The following is a 21613-nucleotide window of genomic DNA, read 5'->3' as shown; positions in this document are numbered from 1 at the left end:
CCTACACAGGAAAAGGTGTTCTAACAACATATGTATGCTGGTATAATGGGTTTGGCATGGTACATCTCAGACAGTATGTTTGATAAGAAAAAACACTTTTGATGTAAAAGATAGCTGCTTAGTCAAGATATTCAGTGTACAGCTGAAGTCCCTGGAGAACAAGAGGGAGGATTTCTGCCCATAGCCATACTCACCTGAGCCATCAGAGCCACCATTTCCAGAGCTAATTCCTTATTAACAGGAAACCTTCCATTGGCTATTTCATTGCTGACTTGGAAAGCCAGTAGCAACCGCTCACGGTCTGTCTCACCTTTGGCCTGGCTCCGAAAATATAGCCTAAAAAATAGAGAGGATTGTGAAGGTAAAAAGATACTGTGAACTGAAAGTAGAGGTGGGAACTTTAATCAACATGAGTAAAAATAAAAGTGGGTTTTTGGTTTGGTGGGGTTTTTTTTCCCTCCTTCTCCAAAATGAACTTTGTGGGTACTGGACAGGTATTTGGAAGCTGAGGTGCTTCCCTTATGAACAAGATTTGGACAAGGAGGCTCAAAACATGCTTTCTAGCTTTGGAAGCCATTTGGATTCTGTAAGCCAACCACTTCAAGACAGTGAAGCCTTATTAAACACAGGTAAATCAATCAGTGTCCATCCATCCCTATCAAGCACAGATAGGCAGTATTTAAGATATGGCCTTCCCTGCTTATCACAGAATACAGAACTACCTCTGCTCTACATGTATAAACTTCTACATGGCAGACTTGTTATTTTTGCTAGCTGTGTTTTGATCTGGTATCACTTACCCTGATATTGTTATTAAAAAAGTCTTCAGTTTGCTTCAGCAGAAAATAGGAGACCCAACTAGCAGGCTGTATTTCAAAAATTGAAGAAGCATTTTTGTAAATCAAAGGGCTACTGTTTTTTTATTCCCTTCACACTTGCAATTTCTTTGACCTGGTATAGCAAGATGACTAATGGGGGATGAAGACATCAGCTTGGGGAATACTTCCCAGAACCATTCCTCAAGCATGCCTATTTATAGCCCGCACCATCTAATTAAAATATTAATTTAAAGCTGCATCTATGACTATATATTCCACAATACTACACCAGATACTCATTCCAGTGGATCAGTTTGTTCATTTTTAAGCCACTTAAAGATTAACACCACCATGAGGACCACACTGACCTTATACATGTCTTATCAGAGTCCTTGGTGTTAGAACAGCCCAACCTTGGAAAGACCTTATCACAACATCCTTGCTGTCCAGTCTAGGCACATTCCAGTCCAACAAAATAATACTCTAAAGTTTCACTCTTGAAACAAATACTGCCTTCTGGGTCAAAACAATAACTTCTGCTTCCACCTCTGTTATACCAACTAAGAAAGTTGACAGAAACTTGTTTCCACCATGACAGTCAACAAAATCTTCGTATGTTCAATACAGAACTGTCTCTTTTTGGTTTTGGAGTGGCCTTTGTTTTGCCTGCACAGAGAATTCACATGCAGAAAGCCGATCTGTGTTGTCACACACAGCTATCCATTCACTGTAATTCAGAATTCCTGTCTGTATTATAAATGATGAACTTGTTCCAATTTTTGGATTAGATCTTTGTCTTGTACTTCCCTTCTCTACTATCTCTCATCATCTAACTTTTAACATTTCTTTCTTTATAAAGCCTGGGGACTGCTACTACATGTCTCTTCTACAGCTCATGCTATTTAGAACATTGTTCTTCTATCTATTTAATCTTTGTGATTCCTCACTTAATTGCAAGTTTCAGCATACTCGTTTTCACTGGTGATTTTTCCTCCAGGTCTCTCTTCCTCTCACCTAACATGCATTATTTAATTCTGTTTTAGGATCTAGGCAAATGAAATTGTGCCAAGTACTTGTATTGTGCTACAACTAGTTCTTAACTCATTTTACATCTATTCTGCTACTGCAGAGTGTTTTGGGTTTTACCTCTAGGCCATATACCCTCTTTTATACATGTACCACATAAAAAAGTCATCACATCTCATGTAGGACTTGTGTTAGCTGAAATAGTTTTGGCACTAACAGTACTATAAATTGTTGGACATCTACAGAGATATATGCAGTCTAGAAATGTTTAATTAACAGCAGTTGTGAGGCCAACCAAAGAAGCACAGTACCTGTTCTTATAGGTCAACTTCACAATTCTTGTGCCACCTTCATATTTCCCGGGATGCAATTCTTTTAAGGCTTGTTCCCATTTAGAAATGACATCACAGATCTTTAAAAAATATCATGGAGAGAGGAAAGACAAACTGAAGTGAAATGTATAGTCAAGGCCTGAGGGGAAAGTAAGTGAAAAACATATTGTGGAACACAGAAGATAAAGAAACAGACTGGATCAGCATAAACACAGCCAAAAGTGACAAAACAATTCCTTTTTCTATTACACGGTATGTAAAAATTAAAGCATTCCAAGTGAAAACTCCAGCTCTAATCTGCAGGGGGACATGTGTAAGTGAATTCTGGTCTGGTAGCAACTCTGTGGCTATGTCTACGTTAGCAAGTAGCAAAGCCCAGGAGGAGCAGATCTGCAGAGTGAAATACCTGTTCCTACGACTCTGTGCCCACACTATATGAGTTTCAAAGGGTTTTCCTTTGGAATACCTTTAGTCTGATCAAATGGCCTGAAAGCCCACTATTATGTTGGATCGCATCTTCCAGTTCATGTTTCACATAAAAAGAATCCATTTCGTGCTCTCTAAGGCTGCTCCTTAATGTGAATCAAAGCATGGTTAATAGGAACAATTAGTAGGTTTGCTGCAAAAGTGCCCTCCTGAGCAAAACTAAAGCACTAATGTATCCTCTGAATAGCAGCTGTCTACATGCATGACTAAACCAAACCCTTGGATGTGAATGTCCAGACTTCGGGAACATCTGGTCCTAGATTCCAACTTTGTAACTCAGACATATTTTTAGTAATAGCATGATTAATTTCATTGGTTTTATTCAGCTCCTCTTGGTTATTCCAGGCCTTTTACCAGTAGTCTAATGAAGGCCTCTACTTCTCTTTTGATAGCATCTCTATAAAAGGAATGTGAACATTAGAAGCCACATGAAATACATAATCAGATATCCTAATCCTCTCTTAAGAAGCTGTTAGGGTTGCCTTGGCAAGTAAATAATAACCAGTTAATAACCAGTAAAAGTGATGCCTTTGATTGTCTCAAGGTCCTTTGTTTACTCAAATATCTCATCTCTCCAAATGGTGATTCAATTACCAGCAAAGCTCCAGATTATCTGATCTATATCAGAGCATGAAAGCGAAGTATATAATTTGGCACTGTCTGTTGTAGTTTCCTCTTCAAACCATCTAATTTAAAGTTATTGGTATCTTCTCCCTCCACTGCCCAATGTGAAATTTTACGCTGTGTAAAACTGAATGTTTATGTTCCTTACAGGTATCAGGGCCTCTTCAAAGTTGCTACTACCAGTATTCCTCCATCAATGCTATATGACAAGTTATTGTCCCAGATTTGTGCCAAAATCTGATGTGTCTCATTCATGGCCACTAGCCTGCTCAATTAAGGCAGTCTTCCAGTTGCCGCATGGGTAAAAATCTCCGTATGAAAGACACAGATGTTAATGCTTTATCTGGTTTCTTCTTCCCTCGATCTGAGGTACTCCTCTCTTTTTTTAAAATGAAGGCATACTCAGTAGAGCCTCACCCCCTAAGTACACTCATCAACAATGAAAGCCTGAGTTATCTGGAGATAGCAAGGAGATACTTCATAATCCAACAGATGGGATTTATACAGACATGCCAGGAGACTCACAGCCTAACGTAAATTCACCTCAATTAAGAGTGTCACATTTAATGTTAGTTGTTATATCTGATCACGCTAGCTAGCACAGTCATGTTTTAATTTTGTAGTCAAGACAAATTAAACTTTAGTATGTGCTAAAATTTGAGTTAAAGACTTGTAAATAATTGACGAATTTATCAGAATGTGCTTTGTCTTAACTAGTATCTCAGACTAGACTGAGCTAATTATAGAATCATAGAATCATTTAGGTTGGAAAAGACCTTTAAGATCATCAAGTCCAACTATAAACCTAACACTGCCAAGTCCACTACTGAACCATGTCACCAAGCACCACATCTACACATATTTTAAATACCTCCAGGGGTAGTGACTCCACTTCCCTGGGCAGCCTGTTCCAATTGACAAACCTTTCAGTGAAGAAGTTTTTCCTAATAGTCAATCTAAACTTCCCCTGGCACAACTTGAGGCCATTTCCTCTTATTCTATCACTTGGGAGAAGAGACCAACACCCACCTTGCTACAACCCCCTTTCAGGTAGTTGTAGAGAGCGATAAGGTCTCCCTTCAGCCTCCTCTTCTCCAGACTGAACAACCTCAGTTCCCTCAGCTGTTCCTCAGAAACTTGTGCTCTAGACCCTTCACCAGCTTTGTTGCCCTTCTCTGGACACGCTCCAGCAACTCAATGTCCTTCTTGTAGTGAGGGGCCCAAAGCTGAACACAGTATTTGAGCTGCAGCCTCATCAGTGCTGAGCAGAGGTGACAATCACTTCCCTACTCCTGCTGGCCACACTGTTTCTGATACAAGCCAGGATGCTGTTGGCCACCTTGGCTACCTGGACACATTGCCAGCTCATTTTCAGCTGGCTGTCGAGCAGCACCCCCAGGTCCTTTTCTGCCAGGCAGCTTTCCAGCCACTCTTCCCCAAGACTGTTGCGTTGCATGGGGTTGTTGTGACCCAAGTGCAGGAATTAATCTCTCATCTCTGAATCCTAATCTAGATAGACAATATTCAAGTGTATTTGATCTTGCTGCATTAAGAAAAAAATTATTAGCCATTTAGCAGCTTTTCAAAGTTATATGCTGAATGTAGTGGAGGAAAACCAAAAACAAAGACCTTCATGTTGCCCTGCAGACAGTGTTCCAAATTCCTGCCAGAAGGATCATCTGTGAACAGAGAAAATCCCATGTGGGATGGCTTCCTCATTCCTGTCTCCCGGTTCAGTCGCTGGATGAATTCATCAACTGTTGAGGAACCATCAAAACCTACAACCTGCAATGAAAGAGGAGTTAATTGAGGATAACTTTCCAGAAACATGACATTGATGGGTATCACAACTAATGAAGCGTGGTTTTCTACAGACTGGTGTCTCATGATTGACTGCCAGCTCCAGTGACATCACTTGCGTATTGTCTCCCTTCACATTGCATTATTTCTCATACTGAGACACTTAAGACATCTCCCCCTCCGCCCTGGCTACCTTTTCTTCCTAAGACCTTTACAGCTGGGGCTGGATTCCTTTCATTTTCTCAGGAAAAATGGCTAAAATGGCAAAGAGGAGTAATAATGTCTCTCTCCTAGTATCTGACACGTATAAACACCATGCTGCCACCCACCCACATGAAGGAGGCAGGTTATGGGGCCCAGAAGAAAGGCAGATGTGGTGGCTCACCTGGTAGGTTCCGTTCATAAAGTGCACTGGGATGCTGAAGGGGAGTGAGTGGTGGTAGGGATTTCTCAGCAGGATGGACACAATCTCCATCCGGGAGGGCTTGGCTTCCCGCTCACCAGTCTGCACAGTGCGGTCTACTGATCTCTGGCAGTAGATGGCATACTTGCCTATTTCACTCCTAGGCAAAGAGGTGGAGATAAGCCACAAACATGCTTTAAATGCCATGTCCCCTTCCATTTGCCACGCCATGACAAAGCATTCCTCCCTCAGGCTTTTGCTCAAGCAAAGATACATCTCCTAGATGCAGCTATGCTAGTTCACCTTAACAGATTAACAGCTCAAGTGAAAAGCTACAACACAAAACCTGAGCTCCAAGGACCTGTAAAATTAAGGTAGACAATGGACTCCCTAGGAAGCGCAAGAGCATTCCCTGCTCCTAGATGGACTGGACATAGTATAGGAATATCCTTCTTCTGTATCCTCTTGCCATCATAGCATCCATTAAACCAAGACCAGTTCACCCTCAAACTCGCTCTCATGCCAGCAGAATTTAGTTACTATCGTGTCAAATCCTGGTAAGTATTAATAAGTTGTAATGCATTAGTCTCACTTACAGGATTATGGAAGTTGTGTTTATCAATTTACATGGTTATACAAATAAGCTTCCATCTGTTAACCCTATCTGCCAATCAAGAGACTCAACAGAGATTCAAAGCAGGCTCAGATTTGTTGATAGTTCAATACAGTATAGGGATAGTTACTGATACGATCAGTTTACTGCCCACTGAAGAGAGTGCTCCACTGAACAGCACCGAAAGGATAGGTGTGTCTCTAAAGCCAGACAGGAACAGTCAGTTACACCTTTTGCAAAAACATTATGAAAGCATATACCAAAAAAGTTCTGAAATTGAAGGATTTATATGGATTGATAACCATGCTATCACTTTGCAGGGGAAACTAATTCCATTCAAGATGCCTTCAGGAGCTCAGTACATGATTAAATCTCCAGTTAAATCCCTGCAAGAAACATGCAAGTCAGGAGCTCTGGCTTTTCACTGTAGCAATATATTGCTCACCTCCCCAGTAATAGATTTGAACAATTTTCAAATAGAGAATCTTGCATCAACAAGAAGCTGTTTGTCTGGCTTCCAAGTGCTCCTGAGTCCTGTGTCTTCTAATCTGAACTATGCCCCTTTGTTCCTCTTAGAGACTGGATATATACTCTAAGGTCACCTTTCATGAAAAACAATACCTAGAATAAAGATCTAGTGTAAATCTAGACCATAGGCATTATGTAGTGTAAACATTCTAGTATCCTCTTTTCTGTATGAAACAGGGAAAGTATATCTATTAACTGGTCAAGAAACAACTGTCCCCACTCCATCTAAAGAGACATAAATATTCCTAAAGCTAGGCAGAAGGAGCTAAGTCAAGTCCCATTTAGCAACTGCTTGAAATCTAATGTGAACCACAGATGAATATAAACACAGTTTCCTGTAATTTCTGTATGTTTTTTTCTAGCCCTAATAATTGTTTCATAGATGGATTGTATAAATAAATTTCCACTTTGCTTCTGCTTAAAGTTTATTTGTTGATAAAGGTACTTTTGGGCTAAGAACCTGGCAGACCATCAGCATCATAATGCTTGAAACTGATGCATTAAATGAGTTCCAGAGAGCCCAGCACATCCTTATGAAATTCAATAGTTCCTAACAGGAGAGCAGCTCCACTACTGAGTTGAATGGGCCAGTCTGGGGGCTGGTAATGCAAAAGTTTGAAGAAATGGTTTCTGGTACTACCCAGAAGATCCCTAACATGTTGCCAATGGAGAGAGAGCCTGAGCATCGAGGAGTGTCTGATACCTGTATTTTTGCTTCTGAGAAAAAATAGCAAATGTGAGGCAGCACATAAGAAAATAATTTTAAAAAAATCGATAGGAGGAGTACACAGATTCCTCTGCAATGCCAGGACACTTTTAGCTTGAGTTCCAAGGCAGATTTAGGCCGAGTATTTGAATACGAATGTCTGTTTGAAATGAAACCACTCTTTTACCTATGTCTTAGCAACAGTATACTGTTGCAACAGACAACTAGACATCTCTAGCTGTGACCTCCCTGCCAAAGACACAGTGAGATATGCTGAAGACCAGATCACCATGGAAACAAACAAAGACCACAGCATGAACACTGGAGAACAAATTATTGCCATTACAGAAAATCTTGCACTGTTTTCTTACAGAGGAAAACGTTGCACACCAAAGAGGTAACAGAAAACAGTACTAGCATGTACTTCAGGTTTGTTATTTTTTTCTAACTTTTTATGGTTCCCTGAGATGTCCTCCGCTTCACTTTTGTTCTGTCAGTATGCCTGCTAACCTGACAGCAGAATGTAATCACCTAAAATTCTAATAATTCATTCTAAATAATTACTTTGGTCTGTCTTTCTATCAATAAAAGAAAGTAGCTGCACCAGGAAAAAAAAAATCCCTATGTAGCTCCAGTTATATCTGCAAAAAGTTCTTAGGTCGCTCAGTTTTGTGAACTAGCTTAATATAAATGACAAATTAATTGAATGACTGAAGGGGAACAGCTTGATACCATTGGGAAACTTCTGTCCCCTCCCTCAACTTATTTTTTGCAGGTGTGAGTTACAAAATTGCTTCCATCTTTATCAATAGTGGAAGCAAAAGGCAATCAGCAGAAGAAAATGCTGTTGCAGTCTTTACCTGGGGTCTGCATGGCGCTGCAAGTGTTGTTTGATGTACCAGAGGAAGTGATGTTGAGGCAGGAAGAGAGGAGCACACAAAGCGAGGAGTTGCCAGCACTGTCAATATAAAACTGGAAGTCATTCTTGTTCTGTAGTTCTTGCCTGTTGTCTTTCATAGAATACTGCAACTAAAATGTTGGATGGTAACTAGTGCTTTTGGGAGCAACCATTTTTAGATATGTAGTTCAAGATGCTTCAAAGGGAAGCCATGGTCAGAGGACAGACTGCTCTTCGATATCTCAACCTGGACTCTAAGAAGAGGTGTTCTAAATGACTACCACTTTTGAAAATTTTGACCAGTGTAACTAGAGGTGAGTGAATTATTAAAGCTTAAATTAATACTTTTTTCCTATTTGTGACTGCAAATCATAAGAAAGAACACACTGGGGAATTTTATTTCAAATTAGACCCATTATTCTTCAACCAGGTATTATTTTCTCATTTGAGCTGGGAATATTATAATCAAGTATGTACATTCATGCTGTAACTTATTCCTTTGATGTACCCAATAATTACAGTGCAAAAATCAGATTTCATGCTTAATAGTAATATTTGTGATTTGCATGTTGTTGATGAACTAAAATGGAAAACAAAATTAATACCATGTGACAGTTATAGTTAGCCAACACAAGCTATGAATTTTGATTCCGAATATGGCCTGGATAGACCATTTGCAACTGGTAAATGGTTAAATTCAAACTAAAATTTATTTTGTAAGTAGTTACATTCTCAATGTTTTTCTTTGCACATCAGTGCTGAGATTCTCTTTCCTCCAACACACCTTTAGCATTTGCACCATGAGAGCTAATTGTTAAAAACATAGAATTAAGTAGAAATATTTGCAGAGTGGAAGTAACAAAAGAGGAACTGACCTGAATGACTGAGTGGTTCTGTGGTTGTCGGCAGCTGGTCTGTTTAACAAGCTGACAGTAAATTTCATTCTGCAGCTCAGAATGTGTCAAGCAGACCTGCAGTGCTGTCTGGGCAAGTGATACATGGTAATCAATAGAGGGTGCCTCCACAGGGACATTGATGAACAGCTGACAGGACTGTAAAAGGGTGGAAGTTAGTCAATGCCACGAATACAGCAACTCTTCTCCAGTACCTTCCAGGCCAGGTTCCCCAGATGTGTTACAGACAATTAATGAATTCTTCTAAAGAACCTTGAGAGGAGGGAGGAGAATAAATACTTAATTTCTATTCCTCCCTCTTTAGTTGTGGCAACTAAAAAATTCACTCAACCTCCCCCAGCCTGAGAGCTCACAAGTCAGCAAAAGAATCAAGAGGAAGATGTGCTTCCTGCCTTCCATGCCTGTGCTTTACCTTGCTAAGACTGTCCAGTCTTGCTCCTGATCTTTACGCTTGTAGAATGCAAGAATCAAATCTCCAATGGCTTCACCGTTGGTCTTACTGACACAACTGAGTTTGCCAGTAAATTGCTTCTGTTTCCTTCAATCCAACTACTGGACAGGAAAGAGGAAGAAAAGGCTAACTTTGAAGTGTAAACCCCATGGGGGAGATTGCTCCTAAACCCAGATTCCCTGCAAGGAAAAGTTAAACTTCCAGAGAATGAATGACACCTAATACCTGACTCCTATTGTAATTAAATGACCCAGCAGGCCTGTCAAAAGCAACCAATGGTGACAGTAAATGTTGTGACAAACAACATGACCAAACAATGTTGTTGCCCCAACAACAGAGCAAAATAACTGAAAACCATGCAATGTTCCATTTAAATACCTTAAAAAGTTTCAGAGCTTCTGTCTGCAGAGCCTCTGATGGCAGCGTGGTGAGGGATGTGTGCAACCCATCTTTACTGTAGCACAACATAGGATGTTTCCATAGAGGAGAATCTGAGGTAGCAGATGGGCAAAAACACGCAGCATCAGAAACAAGAAAGGTAACAGTGTCCATTGTTGAAAAGGAGCCTTGCTGAAATGGCACAGCACCCAAGGAAGCAGCACTGCACTAGGCCACATTTATTTTTGGTGCCACTTTACTGATTTCAGCAAAGCCTGACATGAACAAGTAGTCACCAGCAACATCAGGTATCAGCAGAAAGAAGTATTGCCATCCTCAATTCTGCTATGTCAGAGCTTCTCATCAACTGGACTCTGGTGAGAAACTGCTCAGCTGTGCGTTCAAACAAGAGACACAAACTGCCACGGTGGCCGCCTGCAATGGGGGGGTCTTTGTTAGTGCAAGTCACGAGTCAACAGTAAGCAAGATTCACACATACAGGTCTAGGAATATGTGAGTGTGCAGGAAAAAGAGTATTACGTATGAATGCATGCGTTAATACACATTTGAGAACATGGTGCATAAACACACATGAATGAGCAAGTATTAAAGATGAGGAGGAACAGATGAGCGTGGCTGTATGTGTGAGGGTTTATACGTGCAGACAGAGGAACAGATGTGAAGGCAAGTGTGTGTGAGTGTATTTAGAAGAGAGAGGAAGTGTTTGTATGGCCAAGATTCCCAGGAAAGGAATATCAGGACCAACAATAAACAGGAAAAATTAAAGTTCCAGTTCTTTATTTTAATTTGAATTAATGTTACAGATGTTTCAGATGCTTTGATAAACCATGTGACAATGTGATAGACTTGTCTAGTTTCACTGCAATGCCTGTATCATCTCTGGAGATGTTACTGTGGAACTAGGGAAAAAGGACACTATATCATATGCTGTTCTACAGAGAATCCGCTTCCCTCACCTTTGGCTGGATTAAAACTGGGAATTGAAATTACCCTTCCTTATGCTTTACTACCACAGAAAAAAGTTTGTGGTTTCTACTTACTAGGGTCTCCCTCTGCATCCAATAGTTTTCCAATGAGTTGTTCATATGATGTGCCCACTGTGGCATTACTGCTACCAGCTGCTACGGTCAGATGGTACAGCCAGGTATTCTAGGCATAAGGATGAGAACAGTGTGGGTCAATTCAGACCTTGTTTTCTACAAACAGGTTCAGTTTGTCTGCCCCGTTTGTTCACTGGTACTAAAAACACTCTTGCTCTCCAAAAAGACTGCCTTTTATACCTTCTCCTGTTTGGTGCGAATGAGTAAGTATGTGGGACTCTGGTCCTGTGGGTGAATCACCAATGTACAGTGGGATGAGAAAAGTCCTCCACTAGTGGCTTCATAATCTTCATCAGAGTCACAGGAACGATCTACTTCTTCCACTTTGGACTCACGCATAGGCAGATACCCTAGGGGACACTATAAGGAGGGGAAGCAAGTTAGGTAAGTGTAGCTAATCTCCCACTAAGGACAGGGAACACTGGGAAAGAAAATCCAGGTCAAAATGTTAGCAGTTCTGTAAAATGTAAGGAATAAACTATAAATCACTGTGTGACTAATGTAATTATATAATCTTGCATTTCTATAGAATCTCTTCTATTTCATCAACTAAAGTACTTACAAACTGTGTTACTACTGTTATTATTATTCTTGGGAGAGCATCTATGGGTCAGAATGAGACTATGCAAATAAAAAGATGGTCTTTCCCATAAGGTACTGTTTTCTTCCCATTACACTTGTCAGTTGTGTTTACATCGCTGGTTCTGCAAGGCAGGATGTGTTTTCTGATGGTCAGTTGCTCAGTATCTTGAGCCACTATTTTCCAATCCTGGTGAGACTTTCTGCTTGCTACTGGAAAATAAGTACTTTTAAAATTACATAAATAGATTCAGACAAACAGAGGATATCTGCTGTGCTAACTCTGGAGGTCAATCTTTCAGTCGCAGTATTCCTTCATATTCTAAAACTTGGCTTTCGACATCACCAAGACAAAGTAATGGACCACTGGGCCAAGCTTCCAGAAATGGAAGCACATTACACTGATTAAATGACCTCCCTCTTCCTGTATTGTTGTTGCTACTTGTTTTCATGACAGTTTATATGACAGAATATATTAGCTGCTGTATAAAAGTCTGCTCTAAAGGCTTCACAAGATCAAATGGAGAAAGTCAGAAACAAGATATATAGTCATCTGAGAAAGAGCAGTCACTCGCCTTTTAAGTCTTTTGTCGTTTTAGATTAAAAAAAATTTAAAAAAATCAGAGAAAATATTGATTCTTTTTGTTGTTAGAAGAGAAATACAACCAAGGGTGGGCTTGAAGCATGAGACACAGAAGCAGTAAAAGGAAAGAAAGCTTCATGAAAAATGGGAAAGGAGGGTTCACGAACAAAAGGGGAAAAGGAATTACCTTATCTTCATGATTTCGATAGTAGTAGAAAGTTTTTCCAATCAGTGCACACCAGACTAGCTTAGAGTGACCATGCTTGACCTGTAAGGAGAACAGAGAAATACATGTTTTTAACATTAGCAGTGTTGCTGGAATGATTTTCTAGGATTTCAACTTTCAATTCAACTCTCCCTTAAAACCTTGCATATATTATTTGTTCTATGCTAATATGAGTTCCTCTCAAGATATACAGGGCACCACTTCCAAAAGTAGATAAGTACATCCCGCCTAAGTACATGGGACATAGGTGCTTATGGAAATGAGTCTAAGATTTTGTGAAGTATTTTACACATTCATAACAACCCATCATTTCTGTATCCTGAAATACAATATTAAGAATAACCTTTTTAAGATTATAAAAACAAATCATTTTGTCTCAGCGGGAAAAGACCAGTCAACATGTAGTCTAGGGAGCTGTCTCCTATTGCAGATGAACAAGCTTCAGATGCAGGTTGTCTTTAGCCATCTTTAAATGCTGACCGGAATTACATTAAAAAATTCAGAGTACCTTGCTATGCAAAAGTAATCTATGGAATGACATAAAGCATAATAATTTTCAGTCATTGTACTTTGTACTAATGCCCGTGCAATGTTACAATGGAAATAAATGCTAACCTAGAAACATACAAATCATTTCTTTGAGACTCTCCTACATCAACAGTATCAATTAAATGTGACATTTACCAGCATTTCATGTTGGTTTTGTTTGGTTTGTGGTTTTTTTTTTTTTTTTTAACTATGACATGCTGTGAATCCTGTTGAAGAAAAGCATACATAAGCTAGGTATTTGTTATTATTTACTATTTGACCAAGTCAGTATGTCTCAGTAGCCTTGTCTCATTCCTTATCATTTTTACAAGTGTTCCTCTCTCTGAAATACAGAAATCTACTGCCACTTTTCTTTCTTTCCCTGCTCTTCTAGACAGTATTAAAATACTAATTTCTTGCTGACATTTACTGTGCAAAACAAAAAGATGGTACACTGTCAACACTGAGCTAAACTGAATAAAGTAAGAAATAGTATTTTACCTTGGTGAGCCAACCTTTCACAGTAGGTTTAGCATCACTATGAGGAACACCAACAGGACTGGTCACTTGCACTCTCAGGATACTCTGTAGGACATGAATCCATTCCTCCAGGATGTTGGGAGAATCTGCTGTCAGGAAGTAGGTTCTCTTTTCTGTCATAAGCTGGCAGGAAAAGAAGTGAGGAAGTATAAATCCACACACCTACAAATCTTTTCTTTAGCTGCTGAGTTTCATTATCCCATACAGATTTTTTTTTGGTGGTTCAGGAAGGATTTTTTGGGGGGTAAGAGAAAAGGTGCTAACCCTCAAAGCCCAAGTGAAAGAACTGAAACTCAGATGAATGAAGTTCTCATGAGCTCTCCTGCTGTTTCTGTTGGATGTTGTGGCTTTGTCTCCTCTCTCATCTTTTCTTGATTCTCAGTGCTGCTGCTAATTTTTCATTTTAAAGGTGACTACATAAATGTTGGGGTTTTTTATGCCTTCACTTTGTATTGCATTCTGCCCTCAAAATCTTGTGACTTTGAGACGCAAGATGCTATGAATTTAGTAGTATTAAGCTTTAGCAACTTCAGTTCCATAAGGGCAGAAGGTAGCTCACAGGTCAGGCCATGTGCCTTTCAGTCAGAGTATGATAGAACTTTAATGAAGTCCACTAACAATAATGACTTAAAACTGAATCCAGTGATGGCCTAACTTCCAATATTTCAGAAGTCAAATTCTAATAGGAATCCAACACTTCAGATGTTTCTTCAGATCCTCCACACATGTAAAGTCAGGCTAGAGATCTTATGAGAGGAGTCCTTCAGAAAGTGGAGATCCTAGGTAGTATCTGGTTTTAATTGTTACAAAAATCACTCTTCCCTACAGATTTCAAGCTCTCAGTCCTAACTGCAAAAAAGGAAAGTGCTATGGTGTAAAACAAAACACAAATAAAGGAGTATTTCTTTCAATTTCAAAAAGCTGCATTTGGGTTACAGTTTAGCTCTTTCCCCATTATTTATTAAACAAACTGCCTGGCTTGTGCCAGGAAATACAGGGGCCAGATAAAGTTAGCTTGTATCAATTGAGACACACAGTACCATTCCGCCTGAAATAAGTGTTCTCTCACCCAGACACTGAGTGTGTGGTTATCCGCAGGATGAAAAAGCAATGCTTACCTGGAATGTTTGGGACCCTTCACCTCTGACAATTTGGCATGAAGAATTCAGCTCCATCTGCCCTTGTGGTTTACGGATAACGTCACTCTGAGGAAAGAAAAGCAAACAACTTTTTCAGTAGGGGAAAAAAATGCTCAGATGGGTCTTAGAGTACTTAAATAGAGCATAATATGCATGTGCAGGTTGGAGTCTATATTCATGAGCTGGAAAGGACAGCTGAAGGTTGCCAGGTTGAATGTGAAACAGTGTGATCCCATTGCAATGAGGAAGCAAAAGCCTCCTCAGTAGTGGCAGACAATATAACACGGGTAACGTCAAGAAATACTGTCTTAAGAAATTCAGATTGGACATCAGGAAAAAACAAAGCAAAACCAAACCCCAAAACAAACCCTTTCTCACTGGGAAGGAAATACAACACCAAACAGGTACCTAGATAGTGGCTGAATTTCCACATTTGGAAGTCTTCAAGATTCAGCTAGACAAATCCATGGGTGGTTTAATCTACAGCTGGTGACAGTCCCTGTTCAATGTGTCAGTTGGACTAGGGTCTTCCAGAAGTCCCTTCTAACCAAGGGTCTAAATTCTGCATATTTATGAAATTATTTTCTATATATATACACATATATAATATGCTTGTGAATTCTGATGGATAAACCTAGTATCAGAAATAAATATGCATTGTGCCCTGAGGTGTATTTTTTGTCTTGTCAGAGTATGACAACAACTGAAAAAAATTAAATAGTTGAAAAAAAATCTTCTCAGTATTCCTGACTTGTAAGCAAAGATGTGTATATACACAGAAATACTGTGTAATTATGCACGTATGGAAGAAATTGCTGTGTCCAGAAAAAAAAAAGTATGGAAGGTGAATATCCCTAAATATAATTCTTTGTAATGTAGCCAAGTACAGCAGACTAATGAAGGCCAACAATAAATACAATAAGTGTCTTACTGTATATACAAATTTTGAGTACATACTGCTAGAATTTTTGACATAAAGAAACTGTTTGAAACAGTTGTGAATTAAAAAAAATATTTTGAAAGGTCTGAATGCACAAACATGCTCTCTCAATATTGTTTCATTGATCAGAGAGTGTTTTGCATGAAAGCTTATTTTCAGTTTTACCCTAGTTTTCTAATACTTTCATGTCCATGTGGGAGGGTGAAAAATGAAAGAATCCAGCTTTATTCCCCCCAAAAATTGTAGTTTTCCTCACAGCCCCATATGCTGATTGACGAGTACATATCTGCACCCTCCTGGTATTGTAATTTATTTTTCCTTTCTTTTCATCTTAAACATGACCAAAGCTGGGCCATGGTATGCCTTCTGCTTTTCATCATGTGTACGAAGTTAACCAGTAGGTGTCAAGCATCTGCCCTTGTGAACAGCCTTCCATCTCCTGGAAACTGCCACCACAAGGAGCTTCCCTGCCTAAGCAGAGACCCACGGTTGAAACTGTAGGTCAGACATAAAGCTCTGGATATTCTGGGGGAAGGATATTTTCACAGAATCACAGAATCACTAAAGTTGGAGAGGACCTTCAAGATCACCAAGTCCAACCATCAACCCAACACCACCATGCCCCCTAAACTATGTCCTGAAGCGCCACATCCACACGTTTTTTGAACACTTCCAGAGATGGTGACTCCACCACCTCCCTGGGCAGCCTGTTCCAATGCTTGACCACAAAGAAATTTTTCCTAATATCCAATCTAAACCTCCCCTGGTGCAACTTCAGGCCATTTCCCTCTTGTCCTATCGCTGGTTACTTGGGAGAAGAGACCAGCGCCCTCGTCGCCACAACCCCCTTTCAGGTAGTTGTAGAGAGCGATAAGGTCTCCCCTCAGTATCCTCTTCTCCAGACTGAACAACCCCAGTTCCCTCAGCCACTCCCTGTAAGACTTGTGCTCCAGACCCCTCACCAGCTTCATTTCCCTTCTCTGGACACACTCCAGCACCTCAACATCCTTCTTGTAGTGAGGGGCCCAAAATCGAACACAGTATTCAAGGTGCAGCCTCACTAGTGCCAAGTACAGGGGCACGATCACTTCCCTACTCCTGCTGGCCACACTATTTCTGATACAGGCCAGGATGCTGTTGGCCTTCTTGGCCACCTGGGCACACTGCTGAAACTTGCCCATGGCTGCCCACTCTGCTAGTAGTATCAGCCTGGATCTTCTGGAGCCTGGAGCCTTCCCCTGTGCCTCCACACAGGAGTAAATGTATCTCAGTGACTCACCGGAGACTTGTAGTACATGATTTGTCTGTTTCTTAGAACAAACCATCGTCTCTTCCACATCTTCACGTGGCTACCCATTTTCAGCAAGTAACCCGATTTCTCCATGGGCTCCTGGAGAGCAAAGAGCAAAGAGGAGAGCAGGTTATCTTGCACCTCTCAAAACGCAAATGAAAGAGTGCTGAAATCAAGCTCAGGCATTTGCTGCATCTCCAGTATTTTCCACTTTACTCTGCCTGATGGGAGTAGCAGCCATCCAAGGTCAGTGCTCTCTGCTCTACTTGGAGAAAGTCCTAGACTATCTGTGTAGTTGCAAATGCTTTTTAGTAAAGAAGGCATCTGAAGATCATTTCGCTGATTGTTTGATGCAATGAAAACTTATTTGTCTTCCTACCACAGCAGTGATTTTCCAAATAAAAGTGAAGGCTGGCTCTAAGCCATGATTAGACTCCTGTTCTTTGTCTGCTTGATCTCTTACATTCAAGAGTACAGAATTTAATGCTGCCCATGTTTGAGGTTTTTTTCTAGGCCAAAATATTTTGTCCTGTCTTCTTCTTTCCTCTGAATTTCAAAACTTGTTTTGTTCACAAAAGTGTAAGGCCATCATTAAAGTAGAATATGACTACAGGAAGTCAGTACATCAGGAAAGAATACAGATCTTGATACTTATACTTTTATCTATCCACGTAACAGAAATTGCACCTTCTTTTGAGGCATCAGATAGTGCCTTTTTATACAAACTATGACCAACAACTCAGTCTGTCAGAGCATCACTTTGCAAGGAATAACTCAATGTATTGTAGTTACGCTTCTTCTCTTTCAAGGCGGAGGCTCTGTTTGCATCTCTTCACAATTATGAGGTGGCAAGACTTACATTACACATTCCACCATCAGTGGAATAGCAAGATGTTCGCTGTAGCTTATGTTCTGGCTCCGAATAGTCACCATCCAAGGAGTAGGCATCAGGAGGGATGGCATAGTCACTCTCGGAGCTCAGTGAGGACATAGATACACCTGTTCAAAATAAAGGAAAGAATGAGAATCATGGCTACACAGAAGCATGCACTGAATACTGCACACACTGAAATTTTGAGTTCACCATTAAGGCTTTTTTGTTCAAAAAGTACAAATCAGATCAGACTTTGAAAACTCAAACCCCACTAACGAAACTTCTGAGACCTTTATTTTTTTTTTCCCTCGGAAGACAAAGTAGTGAGAGTGAGTTTTGAATACTGACAGTGAAATAAATTTGTTACTGAATGAACAGATATTAAAAAAAAATGAAAAAAAACCATCAACTGACTTGTTGTCTAAAGCACAAACATGCTGTTTTCAGCTTGGAAACATCCATTATAAAGCTTCAAGCCCCTGTCATTCAAATTAAAGAAAAGGCTCCCTCACCAGCCATGGGGATTTGGTTTCAGTGCATCTTCCACCACTGGTCCATGGCAATGCACAGATACATCAGCCAATGCATCACAACAGAAGTTAAGGCTACATGAAATGGGATTCTATTTTATTGACTACTGTTCGTAATGAAAATTCCACTCAAGGATCCTGTTTCACCTTCTCAGCCTTTAAGAAAAATTGTCCTAGCCAGGACCCAAATCACCTGATGCCTCTCAAAAATAGGAAAGATTTGCTTACTGGTCAAGAAATTATCAGCCAGTGACAGAGACAAAAAACATTTTATTTAATGTGTCAGTACTGCTTGCTTACAAGGAGAAGTCACAGAAAAATTATGGTTGGCTTCACTGGGTATGTGATGAATTTGGGAGATCAATCCTTCCCACAATCTTAAGATAAGCAATTGCCTGGATGGAAATCTACCAGCAGTAAAAAAACCCATCTGAGAGGAAAAGTTTCTACTGAGTAGCTGTTGATGTCTGCACACATTCTGGAAAACTCCTTATTAGCATCACCAAGGCTGAGCATTTGCCTGTCACTGATGCTTTTCAGGACCTCTTGCCTCACCTGTGAGGACAGAGTTCACGCTGCTCAGTAGCAATACTCCCACTTTACCTCTCTTCACTGCACGAGGGCTGCCTGGCATGCTGGCTTTCCTGTTCTCGGATCCAGCAGTAGAAGTCCTGAAGCTGGCATGGGAGCCACAGTCATCATCAGAGCCTGAAGACTCATCTAAGAAAGGCACATTGCTGATCTGTGTGGCTTTCTGGAAAACAGATCTGTATGGTCAGCGGGTGAGGGAACAGCTTCCCCAGGACAATGCTCAATAAGGAGACAGAGCAATCAATGCAGGCCCTTCATTTTCACACTGCCTTGCCCACTACTGTCCGAGGGCTCCTCATTTCCTCCCTTTCTCGTCTGAGAAATTCCAAGCTGGACTCTCTAGTCTGATCTGTTTGGGTCTCCTCTGGTTACACCCTCCTACTGTTCCACAAGCCCTGTGCTTCCCCGTAAGCTCTCAAGAGCCCTCTTCCATTTCATTCTCTAGGCTAAACCCCCTATCATCCCTAGGTTTCTACAGCCTCATAGTGCACTCTGCAGCTTCCTGGGCCAAACCTTGCTGCAGTGTTCTGTATTCCTAAATACATTTATCATCTGCCACTCATTCTGCATTCTTTTGGTGTCCAGTACTTCCTGGCATTCTCTAATTTTCTTTCCTTCACTGCAGAGCTTCATCCCATTCTCTCTCAAATTACTAGCAGCCCTGGACCATGCTTTTCATAACAGGAACAGTGAGGTAAGTCCTTACCCCCTTCAGCGTAGTGTAAACTGGCACGGTGACATTTCTGTAGATGAGACAGGTAAATGGTCCAGAAGTTGAACACGAGAAATTGGAAACTGGGAAAATTCAGAGAGAGAGCAAGAGAGCAAATAAGACAAACTGGTGAAAAGGAGGACGTTTTAATGGAGAGATCCATGTATGCATGTAAGAACTTATGTAGCCTCTTGGAACATCAAATAATTGAGGACTGCCATCCTGGACATGTTGGGCTCAGAAAGGCCAGGGGATGTGTTATTAACTACGTAAAGTTCCCGGAGACAGTTGCAATGCTCTCTCCATTTAGCCTGTAAGACATCTTACCCACCCTGTGCTCCCCATGGTACAATGGCAATCCAGCACACTGTGTCCAAACAGGCAAAAGCCATAACAGTGGAAGGCGACGGTGAATCACAAGACTAAAAGCAGGCCACAGACATGCAGAGGAAGAACAGTGTCAGCGAAAGTGATGAAGGACATCATGGAGTCCCTGAAGATGTCACTGAATGTAGGGGCTCAAACAGCCCAGCACCAACCATCCCTGAAATCAGATGTATCCTCCTCCCTTCCTTTCTTTATCGTGGCTATGTCCAAAATCAAATTTACTTTGAAAATAGGCAAGGAAATGAAGAAATGTTAATAGCCAGAAGCTCAGGTCCCACACTGTCACTGCAAAGTCCCTCTAAGGATGCATCTTGTCTAGAACTTACAGCAGCTGGAAGTATCATTCACCACAGCCACTTCAGACAACCTCATGCCAGACTTGGCCACAGCATAGATTCGACTCTCCTGAAACGATAATGTGATATGATGACATATCTCCTGAAATGATAACGTGAACAGCAACGGTCAGACAAAAACATGATTCCTGCAAAAAGAAATGCTTGTGTCACAGAATCATATCACAATCACACCTTTGGGCAGGAAAGAGGGGCCCTCTAAGAAAAATTGCTCTATTCCACCAGATGTTGCATGAATGACCGTTAGCGGAAATGTGCATTTGTGGGCGATTCCCTGAATCACAACAGGCTTGGCTTGTAAAGGCTACAGAGAGAGAGTATTCCCAGATTGGAACACGTACATACAATTATCAATAAGCCATGACAATTACTACATCACAGCTTGGAAAAAGGTGTTTTTACCACTTTATGAACAACACATTAAAATGAATCAATAACAGCCCTAAACCAGGACAATTTATTTAGTCACCACCTGCAAAGGACTCCCATTCTCTGACAAGGGAATGAAAGAAATGCCTGGAATGATCTCAATAAGCCTATGTCTCAGTTATAACAACACATGGAGCTTTCAGTTCAAAGGCTCTCCAAGTGCTTCACAAATTGTTAAAAATTCCAAGGGGAGAACCCAAACCTGTAACTAAATGCAATGTTATGACTAAAACCAGTCTAAAATGGATAAAAATCAAAGCTAGGAATCCTCTTACTGCTTCTTAAGCATACAGCCAACCACTATCAGATAACACACATAATACATATACATGAAAGTACCTAAGACCACAAAGTCAAGTACACAAAAAAAAAAAAGAAGTGACAGAATTAGTATTTTCTGTATCCATACAGAATCACAGAATCACTAAGGTTGGAAAGGACCTTCAAGATTATCAAGTCCAACCATTAATCCAGCACCACCATGTCCCCTAAACCATGTCCTGAAACACCGCATCCACACATTTTTTGAACACTTCCAGAGATGGCGACTCCACCACCTCCCTGGGCAGCCTGTTCCAATGCCTGACCACCCTCTCAGTGAAGAAATTTTTCCTAATATCCAATCTAAACCTCCCCTGGTGCAGCTTGAGGCCATTTCCTCTCGTCCTATCGCTGGTTACTTGGGAGAAGAGACCAGCGCCCTCGTCGCCACAACCCCCTTTCAGGTAGTTGTAGAGAGCGATAAGGTCTCCCCTCAGCCTCCTCTTCTCCAGACTGAACAACCCCAGTTCCCTCAGCCGTTCCTCATAA

General features: G+C 40.7%; 1 protein-coding gene across 1 annotated transcript in view; it reads right to left on the bottom strand.

Moving 5' to 3' along the window:
* Positions 1 to 21613, bottom strand: part of PLEKHH1 (pleckstrin homology domain containing, family H (with MyTH4 domain) member 1) — a 46188-nt gene that overhangs the window by 4914 nt on the left and 19661 nt on the right. The window contains exons 7-23 of the mRNA XM_010297224.1: positions 20345 to 20423; positions 19626 to 19714; positions 18932 to 19082; positions 17784 to 17923; positions 16913 to 17023; positions 14673 to 14759; positions 13516 to 13677; positions 12448 to 12528; positions 11279 to 11458; positions 11039 to 11147; positions 9978 to 10090; positions 9110 to 9286; positions 8197 to 8294; positions 5472 to 5649; positions 4916 to 5071; positions 2156 to 2256; positions 195 to 336 (exon numbers count right to left, since the gene is read on the bottom strand). Of these exons, the coding sequence (XP_010295526.1) occupies positions 195 to 336; positions 2156 to 2256; positions 4916 to 5071; positions 5472 to 5649; positions 8197 to 8294; positions 9110 to 9286; positions 9978 to 10090; positions 11039 to 11147; positions 11279 to 11458; positions 12448 to 12528; positions 13516 to 13677; positions 14673 to 14759; positions 16913 to 17023; positions 17784 to 17923; positions 18932 to 19082; positions 19626 to 19714; positions 20345 to 20423 (2154 nt within the window). The remainder of the gene's footprint in view (positions 1 to 194; positions 337 to 2155; positions 2257 to 4915; positions 5072 to 5471; positions 5650 to 8196; positions 8295 to 9109; positions 9287 to 9977; positions 10091 to 11038; positions 11148 to 11278; positions 11459 to 12447; positions 12529 to 13515; positions 13678 to 14672; positions 14760 to 16912; positions 17024 to 17783; positions 17924 to 18931; positions 19083 to 19625; positions 19715 to 20344; positions 20424 to 21613) is intronic.

The sequence above is a fragment of the Phaethon lepturus genome, unplaced genomic scaffold (genome assembly GCF_000687285.1).
Source record: "Phaethon lepturus isolate BGI_N335 unplaced genomic scaffold, ASM68728v1 scaffold15311, whole genome shotgun sequence".
Lineage (NCBI taxonomy): Eukaryota > Metazoa > Chordata > Aves > Phaethontiformes > Phaethontidae > Phaethon > Phaethon lepturus.
Note: the sequence above shows the minus strand (reverse complement) of the source record. Positions and strands in the feature narration are given on the sequence as shown.